The 15,473-nt window shown below is 41.2% G+C and overlaps 2 protein-coding genes across 2 annotated transcripts in view; both read right to left on the bottom strand.

Moving 5' to 3' along the window:
- ankef1a (ankyrin repeat and EF-hand domain containing 1a) overlaps positions 1 to 1,219 on the bottom strand; it is a gene marked incomplete at its 3' end in the record, with an annotated part of 6,031 nt that extends 4,812 nt beyond the window's left edge. Inside the window, 2 exon segments of the mRNA XM_035678956.1 lie at positions 133 to 343; positions 1,056 to 1,219. Of these exon segments, the coding sequence (XP_035534849.1) occupies positions 133 to 322 (190 nt within the window).
- Positions 1,220 to 2,212: 993 nt separating this feature from the next.
- Positions 2,213 to 15,473, bottom strand: part of emilin1a (elastin microfibril interfacer 1a) — a 23,182-nt gene continuing 9,921 nt past the window's right edge. The window contains exons 2-12 of the mRNA XM_035679240.1: positions 12,457 to 12,573; positions 10,313 to 10,509; positions 9,913 to 10,012; positions 9,301 to 9,409; positions 9,036 to 9,212; positions 6,928 to 8,205; positions 5,217 to 5,631; positions 4,744 to 4,869; positions 4,535 to 4,552; positions 4,301 to 4,435; positions 2,213 to 3,906 (exon numbers count right to left, since the gene is read on the bottom strand). Of these exons, the coding sequence (XP_035535133.1) occupies positions 3,587 to 3,906; positions 4,301 to 4,435; positions 4,535 to 4,552; positions 4,744 to 4,869; positions 5,217 to 5,631; positions 6,928 to 8,205; positions 9,036 to 9,212; positions 9,301 to 9,409; positions 9,913 to 10,012; positions 10,313 to 10,509; positions 12,457 to 12,573 (2,992 nt within the window). The 3' untranslated portion in view covers positions 2,213 to 3,586. The remainder of the gene's footprint in view (positions 3,907 to 4,300; positions 4,436 to 4,534; positions 4,553 to 4,743; positions 4,870 to 5,216; positions 5,632 to 6,927; positions 8,206 to 9,035; positions 9,213 to 9,300; positions 9,410 to 9,912; positions 10,013 to 10,312; positions 10,510 to 12,456; positions 12,574 to 15,473) is intronic.

Genomic DNA, 15,473 nt, shown 5'->3' with positions numbered 1-15,473 from the left:
CGTCACGTGCAAAGTATGAATTGTTTTCAACGTTGGCCATTTCCAAATGTGACCTAATTTCAAAAGGATCAAATTCCTACAGCATGCCAATGAGTGTATATAATTTGACAGAGTAAAGAAGACTCCCATCACCCTGATTGTTGGCGGAAACTGCCACGTGTAGCACCCCTGTGCCGTCTTTTGGCTCGGTGAGATTGATGAGGTTTTCAACCCCGAGGTTCACCATCTTCTCTATCTGCCCCTTATCCCCTTCATGGACGCACTGCAGCAGACGGTAGATCTGAAGGACCTGCAGGCGGCCCTCTGCTACTGTGCCACTCATTACGGGGTCGGACAGGGGCTGCTGGAAAAAAGAAAAGAAAAAGGGAGACATAACTTCCAGACAAATACGCAGCTATACAATGACCAACGGCAGAAGCCACTTTGTAGCTATTTTTAAAGAAATAATAAACAATTAAATAAACTATTGTGTTCAGGTTTAGGCTAGGTTTTTAGTTACGTATTGTATAGCTGAAATCACTCAAGCATGTCAAATCTCAGAGCACATATGTTGTTAGCGTGTCACTTACAGTAACAACAGTCTGTGGAGCCATTATAGTGTGGAGCCATTACAGTGAGCAGCCCCCTGCTTTGCTTTGGTAAGCAGTGCATTTTCACCGGAAACAAGCAAGTCTGACCTCAATTTAACTCGACCATTGTTGACATTCGGTGACTTTCCTCTCTAAGAAGTAGTCTAGCAAATATTCAGTCAGCTAGGTCTCTCCTTAACTTTAAATCACAAAGTGAGTCTAAATGCGCATGACTCAGTCTCTTTTCACAGCTACTGACCTTTTGACCCTCTACTAACGTAAATATTACACATTTATTCAAAAAAAGACAAATGAACCTCAGAAACGCTGTAAATAAAACATTTGGCGGTATCCACACTAAAATAAAAGGCATTATAGACTATATATAGCTTCAGTAACCATCACAGCCACCTGCACACTGAGGCTGCAGGATAATGTTAATGTTAGCTAGCCACCCTGTTTCCTTGTTGGGCACGCGCTTCTTACCGTGCTGGAAAAAGTCCTTAAAAGTCCATTAAAGTCTTTGTTCCTTGTTCTTCACGTACCCAATCTACGTCTGGACTGCGAGGACAGCTACACTTACGCCGAGTTTCTCCACTTTATTTTAAAGCACAACCTCTCACTTTGTGTAAACCGGAGGAAAGAAACAAACTCAGCTCCATGGCAACGGAACGCGTGAAAATCCCGGGAAGGACGTTTAGTTCTTCGGTGTTGTCTGATGCTGCCTTCAAGTGCAGGTGATGAGCTCGGTAATGTGAATATTACAGCCCCAAATACGACTGCAGTAAGGAAAGATGTAGGCTACATTACTGTAAAGTGTATTATAGTTTTACTTATTTTAGTTTAACTACAAAACATAAATACACTTTGAAAAATTTTACTGAATAAACATAAAATAATAGGCTTACTTTACTTTACACAAGCCATGTGTTGTCCCCTAAACGTCACAGAAGTCCCACTTGTGTTGTATAATCCAGTTCAGATTCTTTCTGACAGCACTGCATTCACTTTTCTTCATTGTTCACTTGGACCCCTGTTTGTTTCACAGAGTTATTGCTGGTCTTCCACACAAAACTCCCCACATAAACACCGTGTACACTGAGTACGTCCTTTCTTATCATGCATCCTTACATCCTCAAGCAGCCTAGGTAGAGTTACCGGCTCTTTGCCCTTGACCGCCAGTGCATAGATCAATTTACATAGTTTTGTTTGCGTGAGTGACAGTGGAATGGCAGCTATTGAGTGCAGATGGGCTTATAAAGAGACATGTAATTCCCATTGATGAGTAATGAATGTGCAAAGAATGGAAGACAAGCGATACGCCTTCCTTCAATGGACTCCTTAAAGTCTTCTTCAGTAGCAGCATCAAAGCCAGGAGGGTAATGATACTGAACACAAGGTGTCACTGAAGCGCAGCATAAGAAATGGCTTCTTTTCAACTACCTCCTTGAAGTCTTCAGCTAAAATTAAGTAGGAGCCAGGAACAAAAGTCAACCCAGCTGTGTGTATTTGCAAAAGCCAAAAAAGTGACAGATTAAATAAGTGTAGTCCCAAGCAGGCTAAACAGTGTGTAAAACTGGCACATACTCACACATTTAATAAAGGAACACAATCCAGATAAAAGTGAGACTGGTGACATCAGCTGTGTAAAACTGGGTATCTGTATTTCAGGCACACAGGTGGCAAAAACATACAAAACATATACAGTACCTGGCAAGGTGAAGTGGTAACTCATAAAAATCTTATACAGGCAAAACTGCTGAACAATATTTACATTCTTTCAAGGTTATACAATGCATAGAAACATAGAAAATGACATTCCCACACTAAACACAGAGAAAACATTTAGAAAAATATGCATTGTGAACAAACCCTGATGGTATTGCTTCATGTAATAATGTAAATATAATGCAGTATGCCGCCCATTCTGCTGTACTGTCCTAGCAGAAAATGTGCAATGTTCCTTTTGAAATCCATTCAAAAATATCTACAAACTTGGTTTTTCTTCTTTAATTAGACTTCTAAAGGCAGTAAGTGTGTGTAATCATGGAAGAGGTGGGATCTGAAGCATAGACACAGCGGTATGTGTAGCTTCATTGTTTGTTATTATTAGCTCTACATGAAAAATCCAATGTAAGATAGACTGATAGTAACAGCTTCATGACTTTAAATACTTGATCCTCCACCAAGTTTAGATGGCCCTTATTAGGACTTATTAGGAGTAAAAAAAATCCCCATTCTTCCCCCTGGTTATCCTCCGCCTGCTGTGTTTCTGGGCATAGCTAATGTCCTAAAATGGTCTTATTGTTTTGCTGTTGTATGATTTATACAATCCTGTGGTTCCTCCACTGAACTGTCAGTGACTTCATTTGTGCATTTCCTTCTAAAGAATAGTGGTTTGGACTGTGTCCCCTCCGCCTACATCACTCTGCAATTTTTCCGAGACAATTGGCATTCAGTGTTACGTTTCTGGGAATTTTCTTGTGGTCAAATTGAAACTGTGAGCATGAAGAAAAGAAACTGCTTTAGAAAAATGAGGGTGCAATAATCTCTGAACATTTGATATGATGTGGGTGGATTACAAAAAAACAAACAGAAAAACCCTCCAATCTAATGCTATCATCCTACTTTCATCAACACAAGTGAGACATGAAGGTTATCACGGTGTCATCAGTAAAGAATTCAAGTTTAGAGCACAGCATGAAATATGGAATTATAACAACCTTGGAGTGGCTTTTACTGAAGAAAACATATCGAATAAAAACACAATGGCTCTTTGCTCAAATTGTTTTCTTTAAAGCTGTGAAACACAAAAACTGATTTCTTTTCTTCCTTCTTAGGACATTTAGTAAAATACAAACTATTTTCCTCCTTCCTGAATTAATCCAGTCCAGTTATTTCAGTCTCTCTGACTGTTCAGCCAGCGGCTCTGTCTCTGACAGTCAAGCAGACAAATTAGATGCTCTCATGCTGAAAGTTTCACCCAGAGAGACTAATTACAGCGAGACAACATCCAATCAGATGGTCTCGTACAGCAGCATCCCACTGAAGATGGTCAAAGGTTCAGAGGAGTAGGCCAGTTTGCCAGTGACGAGGTCGATGCAGACCGTGTCACCTGCCTCCATGGGAAGGATAATGTTGAAGACACCCAGAGCTCCAGGGATGTGTTTGGCCTCTGCCATTGGCTTCTCCAGGCCTTCAGGCTGATACCCAGCCGAGTCCACTCGGGCCACACCTGTGTTGGACTTGGACAACACGGCCTCGATCTTCATGTTCTTGTGGCCCGTAAGGATGCCGCTGAAGAAGTACTTCCCTCTCACCGGAGCTGTAAAATAACCTGGAGGAGGGAAGCAGGTAACAGGGAAAACTTAATGTTGTGTATTTGCTGTGTTATGACAAGCTACATAAGCAGCTTTCATGAACTTTTGGAGGTTATTATTATTGGGTTCACATCATTGAAATAGCCTGGTTCAGAACCAATAGGACTGGTCTTGTTGTTGATGGCTGCTTTGCTTTCCCCAGTTACAAAAACAGTTGACCAATCACAACAACAAACCAAATAAATAAATAACACTTTTGTGTACGTGAGAAAATATATTTCTTTGTCATGTGAGTGAATTTACCCTTTAATTTCAAATATACCTAATTTTCCTTGACGTAATCTTAAAGAAGTTAGGACAGTACGGATCTTAGCAGTCACCTGTTCAAATTCCAGCCGATCTAGAACTCACCTGTTCTGGGATTGTAGACTTTATTTTCATTGACAAAGACCTCATTGAACACTATGGTTCCTGCGCTCCTCATCGGGCGAGTCAGTGCAGCAGAGAAAGAAAGGCGGGGCACATGGGCATCAGACCCTGCAAGACCTGATCGCGGAGGAGAGACAGAGAGTAGGAGTTAGTATGAAACACAGATCAAAGAGCAACAAGTGCTTTGATGTGCTGTTTAGTAAGAACAACACATACCCTGTTCACCTCTGAGACCTGAGAAGCAAGATAAAAGATAAAAACAGAGTTAATCATCCAACAATGTCACTCTTGCTGTTTATTTTTCATTCTTATCACAATATATCTACAGTAGAAGAGAAGATCCAAGAAGCTTGTAAATCAGTAAATGTTTTTATATTAAACAAAGTGCAATCAAAGAACTCCAACACAAAGTTTGTTGTCTCTACCTGGGGGTCCAGCTGGTCCCTGCTTGCCCTCTTTTCCTGGAGGACCCACCCTCCCTTGGGGTCCTTCAAGACCCTGAAGTCCACGCTCGCCTCTCTCTCCGCGGGGGCCCGGGAGACCAGGTGGACCTGGTGGAGCGGAATGTTTAATGACAGCTGGGAAACACCACCCTCCTGAAAATTCTCTTTACAAGTATCTCTTAGAAGAATTCTAAAAAACATAGCAGAGTAAGCCAAGAGAGCTGAGACATTTAACCTGCCGTGACTCAGGATGTGCCCCTCAACCTCATGTTTACTAAAACTCCTCTTTCAGACAGATTGCAGACTTTATTGGCTCTGTAAGTGAGCTGTGTCTCAGGATGACAGCCTGGATTCTTTCTTTGGTCTATTTTCCCCTCACCCCGGCCTTGCCTCCCTTCTACTCAGTGCTAGCTCTCAAAAGTCAAATCCCATGCCCTCCGTCCTCTGCGACTCACCCATAAAGTCCTGCTCTATGAAACTGTGGAACTCCTTGACCAAGTCCACCACGGAGGAGTTCAGTCTGTGTATGTTGGAGTGGACTTTCTCCAGCTGGACATTCTGGATATTGTTGATAAGATCTCCTTGAGACGTTACAGTGACATTGAGTCCATTAACGCAGGTCCACAGCCCAGACACATGTCGGTTTAGGCCCTCCTTGATCCTCTCCAGGCTGTCTGAAAAAGAGTCGAAGCGGCCGCACACTCCCTCCAGCTTGGAGAGTCTTCGGTCCAGGCCGTCACTGGATCGCCGGCACTCCCCCACCTCCGTCACATAGTTGCTCCTTATTATTTGGATCTCTTTGTCCAGATTGCCAAATCGGCGCTTCGAGTCATCGACGTGCTCTGTCAGCTCCTTCTGCAAGTTGTCCACCTTGTACAGAATGTGGATACTGGTTGAGTCTCTTTTGACAAAGTTCTAGTATAAATATACTTTTTTTCCATCTTTGCTCCAATTTATTTTTACTATGGTATCTCATACACACAAAAATATGTAAGCATATTATCTAAGCCATGTCCATCAAGAAGACTCGTGTTTGTAATATGCTCAAATATTTTCCTAACTGTAATAATATTATGTGAAAACACTGTGGCCAAGATAACCAAGCGGGGTGTTTGATTGACATATTGTTGTTTTTACAGCCCATAAAGAAAAGATATTTTTCAGTATGTGCAGATTCATGAAACAACACATAGATCATCAGCGCCATTACCATCACCACTGTCATAACGGTAGCTAAGGGGCAAGCTCTACGTAATATAGTACAGTGTCTCCAAACCTGGGGCCCGTAAGATCGTAAGATATATCTGAGGGGTCGAAGGATCTTCTACAAGGAACAAGGGGAATAAATCATATTTTGTTACACAAATTAGAATTTTGTTTCTTTAGCCACGCTAGCAGCATGGCTCTCTGCATTGTGGATTTATGGTGAACCACTTTGATCCACACTGAAATAAACTACTCGATGGATTGCAATGAAATTTTGTACAGATATTTATGGTCCCCAGAGGATGAATCATACTGACTTGTGATCTCCTGAGTTTTTATCTAGAGCAACCAGCAGGTAAAAACATGATGAATTTGCACAAACTTAAAATATCCCACCCTCTGGATAAATTGTAATAACGCAAGTAAGCCTATTAAGCACCATCATCTCATCATAATACTTTGGTTTATGATCAAATATCCAAAAAACAAATGTCATTCCCCATTTAGTAGTATAGTAAGCTAAACTAAAATGGTAAATATGGTAAGCATTATACTTGTTTAGCATCAGTATGTTAGCATTGTCATTTTTGAAGTTATCATTAAGCACAAAGCATCCTAATGTCCTAATACTTGCCTAAGAAATTTCCTGGAAATAGCTACTATGTAATTATGGTATTTGGAAAGTAGAGAAATATTCTGAGATAGTTATTAAAGTTTAATTCATGCTCTCCAGGCCTTTTTAAAATGTTTTAATTTGAATTAAACAATCTGAAGAAGGGAAAAGCATTTTTGGTTGAATTGCTCACCAGACATAAGCAAATGTAAGTTGTGACGATGGTCATGATTAGACATTGCTTTTGTTTCAAGGGTCACAAAGGCCAAATATAATAAACAAAGTGTTTCAGCAATTGCAGCGTAACTGGCAGTCATATTATCGTCATCATCACAATATCATCTTACCTCAGAGACGATGCTGTCCTTGGTGTTGGTCAGATCAGTCAGCGTGTTGCCGTGTGTCTGTACAGTCCTTCCCAGGCCCTTCAGAGTGTTGTTGATTGAGTTAAACGTGACCATGACTCCAGCCAACTCTCCTTGGATGGACTTCAGATCCCCTCCTAATCTCCCACTATGGACACTATGACCGTCCAGGCGCGTCTTCAGGTCATTTATGTTGTTTTTGCACTGCCCAGTACACTCTTCGACTTCCTCTCTGAGTCGTCCAACCTCCTCCTGAAGGTTAGAGCACACCTGAGAGCAGACAGATTCTCCTGAGTCCACCTTTCTCCGCAGATCTGTTAGCTCTGCCTGGCACTTGCTGAGGCCGATCAATGTGGAGTTGGTAAACGAGCGCAAGTCTTCCTCTACACTGCTGCAAACAGAACAATCCTCAAAATCACGGCCCAACGTTTCAACCACTGTGACAATCCGGTTGAAATTCTCGCCGTTCACTCCTGTCACATCTATTATCTTTTTGATATCATCTGTTAGGTTAATCACTCTGTCAGACAGCGAGTCCCCTGACACAGACAAATCATTTAACCTGGTGTTAAACTTCTGGATCTCCTCTTGGTTGGAGACAACTCTCCACTCTAAGGTTTTCACAGTGTCATCAGTCGCACGCCCTTTTCCATTAGGACCACAAGTCTCATTGCACAAGTTTGTGGTTGACGTTAGCCTTCTGTCCAGGAAGGTTGTGATGTTCTCTAGCTGACTTAAACGTCGACTGTGGTCAGTGACTGTATCTCCGAGAACAGCCACGTCCAGCTCTATCTTCCCGATTTTGAAGCTGTTGTCATCCAGCCGACTGAGGACCATGTTGCGCAGCTGCGTGAAGTCTCTCTGGACGTTGTCCTTCATGTTGTTCCCAGTGTTAGTGCACCTCTGCTCTGCCTTTCTCACCGTGTTATTCACCCTCTTCTCCAGTTCTCTCAGTCTGTTATTCAACCTGTCCTCTGACACCCTTCCCTTTCCCCCACCTGTCCCGGCTAGCTCCTTATCCAGCCGACTTTTAATAGTGTCGCACTTGTTCGCTGTGGAGGTGACACGGACATCTACATTGGACAACCTCTTCTCCAGCTCAGTGACTGTGTTGCAGCAGACCTGGAAGCGTTCAGTGTGACTGCGGGAGATGTCTAGGCTCTGCCTCAGGTGCTGGTCCATGGAGTTGATCCGCTTCTCCAGGGCTTGGATCCGCTCCCTGTCCTCTTGCTGCTGGCGCCTCAGATCCTCCACACCAGCCTAAAAGAAACAGGGATTACAAGAAGTATGATTATTTTTTCTAGTTATACAGCTTCTTTCAACTATGTCTTCTGTTTAATGATGTCAGGTTTCTTCTGCTAAGGTTTTTGCCAGTGTTTCTGTATCAGAAATTTTGGATTTGAATGAAAAATAAAACAATACTGTACTTATGCAATGTACTTGTATAGCACACATGGATGGATTACTGAACACCTGGGCCTAAAGAGTCAGGGGGCCCCACACCAGACCTCTGTTTGAAGTTACTGGTTTTAACAATTCTCGTTTAAAAGTCAAAGAGCTCAATCTGTGTTTTTTGTCCTGGTGCTTGCCAATACTCCAAGAGAAATATTTATTTTTATAATGTTTTTCTACATAATACATAATACAACTGCACAGTGCACTGAAGAAACCTACATTAAAATGAAAGAAAATGAAATGAAATAAATGTAAACATGTTTGTGTTAAATATGCTCTGGTTTAAGACAACAAAACCTGCATTACAGTTTTTCCTTTGGTGCTTTGTATAGTATGTAAGTATTTAGTAAAATATTTGTGGAGAATAATGTCAGTGTGGATGTGATATGGTAGAAAGACAGTTTGTGCAGTATTCTTTAGTTTTATTTTTTTTAGCACAGTGTTTTATATGGGAATGCTGTTTTCTTGTATTACCGCCTGCATGTGGCAAGAATTTTATAAATCATTTAACAGAAGCCCACAGGGAGTCAAAACATGCTAAACAAACTACAACTAGAAATTACACACGGTGACATCCAAAAGTGGCTGTAACAGAGTAGAGAGTAGTGATCAGATTTTTACATATTGAGCTTCACCTGGCAGGCAGAGCAGGACAGAGACACCCTTCTCTCCAGCTCCGTCAGTATCTCCTCCTTCAGCGTGTTCAGCTGGTTTCCCCCAGTTCCTTCTCCTCCTCTGGCCACTCCATCCAGCTCATTGCCCCCTCCGTTCACCAGGTGGTTGTTGATGGTGAGCAGGGTTTGGTCGTGGACCTAAGCGAGCAGATGTAGAAATAAAGTCACACAGTGTATGCTTGCATTGACATTTAAAAGACTGTAAAAAGAAACAGATGGTGTTTACCTGTGTCCTGTTGTAGAGATGGTCCAGTTTGGTCTGGATGTTATTGATGGTTTCCTTCATGTGTGGCTGAGCTGAATCAGCAGGGACAATGGCCCCATTCAGACCAGGTCTACACAGAAGAGTTGAGATTACTTTAAGGTTTGGCTATCATTGTTTTTTTTTAAATTAGGCATGTTAAATAATATATGACAAGCTGAGGATGAAAGAATAATTGCCACATTGCTTAATTTGAAAATGTATCATGTAGGCAGGTACGTGGTGTATGGTTTACTCTAAATATATCTGTAACTGTGCACAGTTTAAGTCAGAGGACAGGTTGTAGCATTCTATTAAGTCCTTATTGAGGATTAACTATTTATATCTTCCTACCCTACCAAAGTCTCTGTATATATGTTAATAAACAAGCGAATCCTCTCTAAATAAACCGATTTGCTGAAATAAAATGCATTAAACATGAAATGCTATACAGTGTCATATGCATTCCCCAGTGTACTGGCTGACACAACAAGCAAATCTGAGTTTCCTGGATGTAAACAGGATTTTGTCCCGCAGGTCAATGCATTCCATTACATAAAACATATAAATGATGTATTGAAAACAACATTCACGCACAGCCTCTGGTTCATGTTGTGAATGGTAGTCTGCATGTTGTGGAGGTCTTTGGACAGACCACGGATGGTTTCCTCCAGCTGTCTGATCTTCTCAGTGTCACCTGGAGAAAAGAAAAGAAAATGAATAACAGCCAATGTTTCATTTTTACTGCTCAAAAAAGTATGTAACCTTTAAATTTATAGTCCTAGATGTTAAAGGCCATGAGAACACGTTCTGTCAATCGCCTTTGGATTCAATTACAAACTTTCTTAAAGACTGACAAGATACATGTGGCAAACTAGGCACATCTTGAGCGTGTTACAGTTTTGATACTATTTCAAAAAAACAAATTAAGTGTATCCTAATACCATGAACCAAAAAACATATTTTAAGCAGGTGTGATCTGGATTTCCATCTCTACCTTCTCCTCTCTGTCCGCCGCCTGTGTTGTAGCCCGTCTGCGTGACGTGGGGTCGCCCTCCATTGACCTGAGTGTCGGTGGTTACCTTCGGCCCGTTGTGGCAGTCTTCACCAGAGTAACCATGGCAACACTTCCACTCCATTTCTGTCACCATCTTGTAAGCTACCTTATACCTTGGCCTCCTGTATGTCCGGTAGCTGAGGATGAAATATACATTTCAGATACAAATGTCATCTAGAGTATTATTTTTACTAATTGTTCTGATAAGACCTGATTTTCTACACTTAAAACCGGAGACCTGACATGAGATTTAACCCTAATGACAAGGACTTATGAGTTAGTATTCTACATTTAGACTCATGACTTGATGTTTAGCCATTGTAACAACGTGCTATCTTGGCAACTATTAGATGGATTGCAATGAAACTTCAACTTCAATTGAAGATTTATTGATTCATTCTACTGGATCTTTTCATCGGGTCAGATTTTTAACATTATCCACTACATCCTTTGATTTATAACCACATTCCTGCAAAATATACCTGACATTTTGTTCATCTTCTTCTGTACTGTTTTTACAGCTAATTAGCAAATGTTGCATTCTAACCCACTAAACTGAGATGGTGAACATTTTTGCTTTGTTATTTTGAGCCTGTCAGCATGCTGATGTTAGCACTTAGAGTATGTACAGCCCAACAGAGCAGATAGTGTGGCTGTGGATTCTTACTATTGTTGATTTGGGTCACAGTCACACACTCCAGACTAACTTGAGACATGAGCAAAGTTGACCTGTGCCAGATCACAACACTGACATTTAAAATTTGTACTGTGCGGTCCCTGAACCCTTTTTTTGAATACCACCGCAGCACATTGTTGATACTAATGTGCACTGAGTCATTAGATGTCTGGAAATAGCTGCAAATCATCCACTGATGATGGATGGGATTAAAAGTGCTTTGTAAACTTTAAATGTTATTCTTGTCCCATTTTCCAGAAGACATCAACTGCATTTAGCCAGTACTAAATTTCTTCTAAAAAAACATGAATGTTTTATTTGGATAGTTCTTTTGTAGCTGTGCCATTAATTTGTCATATAGCTCTGCGACTGAAGAGAGCCCCTGTTAGAGTAACAATGCAATAAATAGACCAGGATTGGCCGGAAGTCTCTATAATGTTTTATGGCAGCAGCGTCACAGGCACATTAACAAGACCTGACTGTAAAAGTTCAGCTCGCTGCTCTCCTTTATGCAAACCCACAAACATCACTGTAGGTATCGCAGAGCCTTTTCTGTGCCATAGAAAAGATTTCATCTTCCAGCTCCCTGCTCTGAGAGCGTGAGAAAAAGGGATCCAACGTAGTCTCAGAGGGAAAACAAAAACAGGGCTTGGAGAGATGGCGGGAGGAGGAGTTAGAGAAACAGTAAGAAAGGAGGAGAGTCATGAAAAGAAAAAAAGACAGAGTAAGAAGAAGAGATTGTTTTTACAGGGCAGGAGACTAGACTGTGGTGCCTGGAACCCCTGTCGGCTTCATTCTTAGCATAGCCCAGGTTTAGGCTGAGGCCCCTGGCAGGCATGAGGATCAAGCAGCCTGGACAGGGTCAAAAAACATGGTGAAAACTTCAAAAGAGGAAAAACATCAGGAGAGCTTGATTAATGTTGCAATCTTGCAAGCATAACGTCTACATTAGGAAAAACCATGAGATAAATCACATCTATAGTAAACTTGCTCCAATATTTGTAATATTAAATATACTCAGGCCTGCAAACAGGCTTAGCTCCAGGCTTACTGGAGCTCCACCACAGTAATATGTGTGAGTTTGAGACCAGTACGTCATAATTGGGATTAATCAGCCAAATACTGAGCTGTAAGTATGTCTGTACTGATGTTCTTTCTGGCAACACACAAGCCCAGACACAACCGGACACCTTCCTTAGCAGACTCTCCAGACAGAAAATGAAAAGAGCTGAGTGTATTCAGTATCCACAGACAGGAAAGGGAAAGAACATGGATGGATACAAACGTCTGTGGAAGTCAGGACAGGAAGCTGGAGGAGCAAGACTGAATACAGATTAGATTATATTCCATCAACAAAGAGGCAGAATAAGAGGATATATGAAATACGAAAGAAAAGAGAAATACTCACGCAACTCTGGGACACTGTCCCCAGGTACAGCGCTGATAGTCTGGTTTGATGTACGTCTCCACCCCATCCTCCATCACACAGCTAACAGTGCGTGTCACCACATAAGCACACCAGTTCCTATGAAATTACACACACACGCAGGCAAGAGGAAATGACAAATGAATGACTGGCAGTTTACTGTGAGTTTAAAACAAAACATAGCAGTCTCCTACAAGCTTGGTATACACCCTGCTGCTGCTCTTTGTTTCCAAGCAAAAAGAGGAAAGATCTGGAGATATAATAATCAAAAATCTGGTCACTTGTTGACTGTGAGGTTCCAGATAAATATCTCGAACCCCTGACTGATTATTATTCTGTACAACATTCAAGATAAAATTGTCCGTTGGTGCAAATGTCAGATCAGTTCAGGATAACGGCATGATTTGAACAATGGCTTCCATTGTATGCCTCCCCAACTCCACACCAACCAACCCACACAAAGACACACATACACATAACCTCGTAGTGTCTATACTGCATATCCATGTGAAAAACCACCATTAACATTATAGTGGGAATCCAATTTCTTGCCTCTCAGATGTGTATGATTCCACATTAATCTCCAAACATTGCAGATGTTTGACAGGAAATGAAATTAAAGAATGTCTCTGGAGTCCGCCCCTGTCTTAACCCCGACTGTGCTAAGCTAGTAGAGGGATAGCAACAAGGACAACAGCAATGGTAAGAAGAAGTGGAGACAGGACAGCTTGTATAGCCTAGCTTAGCACAAAGACTAGAAGCAGGGAACGAAAGCTAGCCAGGTTCTGTCCAGAGTGAAAAATACACCTACCAGCACCTCTGAAGGAACTAAGAGATACCTTGAGCTGCTGTTTGCTGTCAGTTGTTTACTTTGGTTCTCATGCTTTGCAGTTAGCTACCTTGGCTTATGTGAACTTTTTTGCTAATGAATACCCCTATTTAAAACTCTCCTTCAACAACACTTCATTTTGATACGACGGAGGACGGATGAGAGTGCTGATGGTGCACTTTATGTCTATGTGCAGCTGGAAAACCAGCTAAAAATGGCTCAAGGAGCAAGTAGCCCATTTAACACAGCAATAAATCATTTGACTTAAGGTGACAGTCTAAGTTATGGTGAAACACTTAATGCAGGAGATTTAACTCTTACTGTAATTGAGATTTAACCACGAGTCACTGATTTTAATAGATATAATTTGCGAGTTGCTTTTTTACACCAGCACACACAGAGCAACGTTTATTATACATTTATTTGGAGCTGTGTTTCTGGCAACACTTGGCAAATGTAAGTGGAATATTCACTCCTATTTAAGTACTTTTTCTCTCTCAACCAACTCCTTGGGGAAATATCTCGCTCATAGCTGCTGGATGTTCCACTATGTTTACCAGCTAGTTGCTATGTCTGTCCCCTTTGGTGCTGGAGAGCTGATGCTGAGCCTGAAAGAGCGGTGGATGCATTACTATGAGCAACTTTTCACATTACAATTGGTCCAGTGTTGATAAAAAAATATTGATTATAGCAGCTTTAAGCTTTAAATTTTAAACTTAAGTATATTCTTAACCCTCTCAAACAACCCCTGTGAAGTGTAGGCTGTCCAACATGATTCCATACAACAAAAATGTCCTCAATAAACACGTCTTAAACTCAAACTCAAAGGGACAAAACTGCAAGAAACACACACACTCCCACATACTCCCCCAGTCTACATGCTCCTCAATTTGTCCTCATCCCTTCTGACCTCCCTCGACCCACAGATATCTCTCTTGATAACAACTGCAGTGAGATTTAAGACACAGACGTCCTTCAGTCGCTTTCTATCATCATTTTCATATTACCCAGAATCCCCATCCACTGCTATTTCCCCAGTGGTTATTATGGCCAATTAGTGTCGCTCACAGATTAATCTGAGCAGAACTATGAAGGGTTTACAGATAAAAGTTGGAGCATACAAGGAGTTCCTTCATGCTGAAGAGTCAATCAGCAGCTTTCCTCTCTCTGTCTGTCTTCATGTCTGTCAGGCAGTCTCTCTGTCTCTTTCTGTCTGTCTTTGTGTCTGTCACTCTTTCTCTACATGTCTCCCGCTGTGTAACTTATTTTATTTTCCCTTTTAGGCCCTCCTTGTCAGTTTGGATCTCTTTCTTCTCATCTCATAGTTTTTCTCACCCTTGCTGTCTCTTTCAATTCATCCCTCTCCACCTGCGTCTCTTCCTCTACATCTATGTTTAATATCTCCTTCTCCCTTCCAACTTGTTTTTTTTCCTCTCCCACTCTGTGTGACTACACCTCTCCCCTGTACCCCTGAGACCGTGATCCTCCTCTTCATTCCAGAGCTTGTCTGACTGACAGAAAGAGTTTATCATCCTCCCGTGCCCCCCATGACCTCCTGGTCCTGTTGCTACTGTACGTGGGAAAGTGAACAGGACTAATTAACTGTCAGGACTCTACTGTAAAGGTCAAAGTGTCACTTGACTTATATTTTCTCACTTTCCTCTAGCTGTGTTTACCTATATTGATAGTTTTGCTGTCAGCTTAATACAATGAATTTTGTGCTACCAGGTGAGCTAAAAACAGTGAACACTTGATAAATTTTGTTTTTTCTTATACTCAGTTCAAGTCAATTTTATGTGTGTGGCCCACTATCACATACAGTGTCACAATGGGATTTAGAAACCTATATCATATAATTTTTTTTTTTAAAAAGGTTCCAAATTAGCATAATTCTAAAGCAATTGATTAAAATTAAATGAAAAAAAAAGGTTCCCATCATGGATCTCAATAAAATGGATGCCATACTTTGTGCCTGATGATTGTTGTGTTGGAGCTGTACAGCACTGTAGGTCACTGTGTGTGATGTTTTTCTGCAAAATAAGGCATAATGTATTCTTGAAGAGTATGGATTTCAGATAGAAAAAGCTTGTGCAGACACATTTTGAAACTATTTTGTATATTCACAGTATATCATGTTGCTTTGAGCTGATTTGAAATAAATACTAATTTT

This window comes from Morone saxatilis, unplaced genomic scaffold (genome assembly GCF_004916995.1).
Source record: "Morone saxatilis isolate NCDOM2014 unplaced genomic scaffold, NCSU_SB_2.0 Contig7, whole genome shotgun sequence".
NCBI classification, from domain to species: domain Eukaryota; kingdom Metazoa; phylum Chordata; class Actinopteri; family Moronidae; genus Morone; species Morone saxatilis.
Note: the sequence above shows the minus strand (reverse complement) of the source record. Positions and strands in the feature narration are given on the sequence as shown.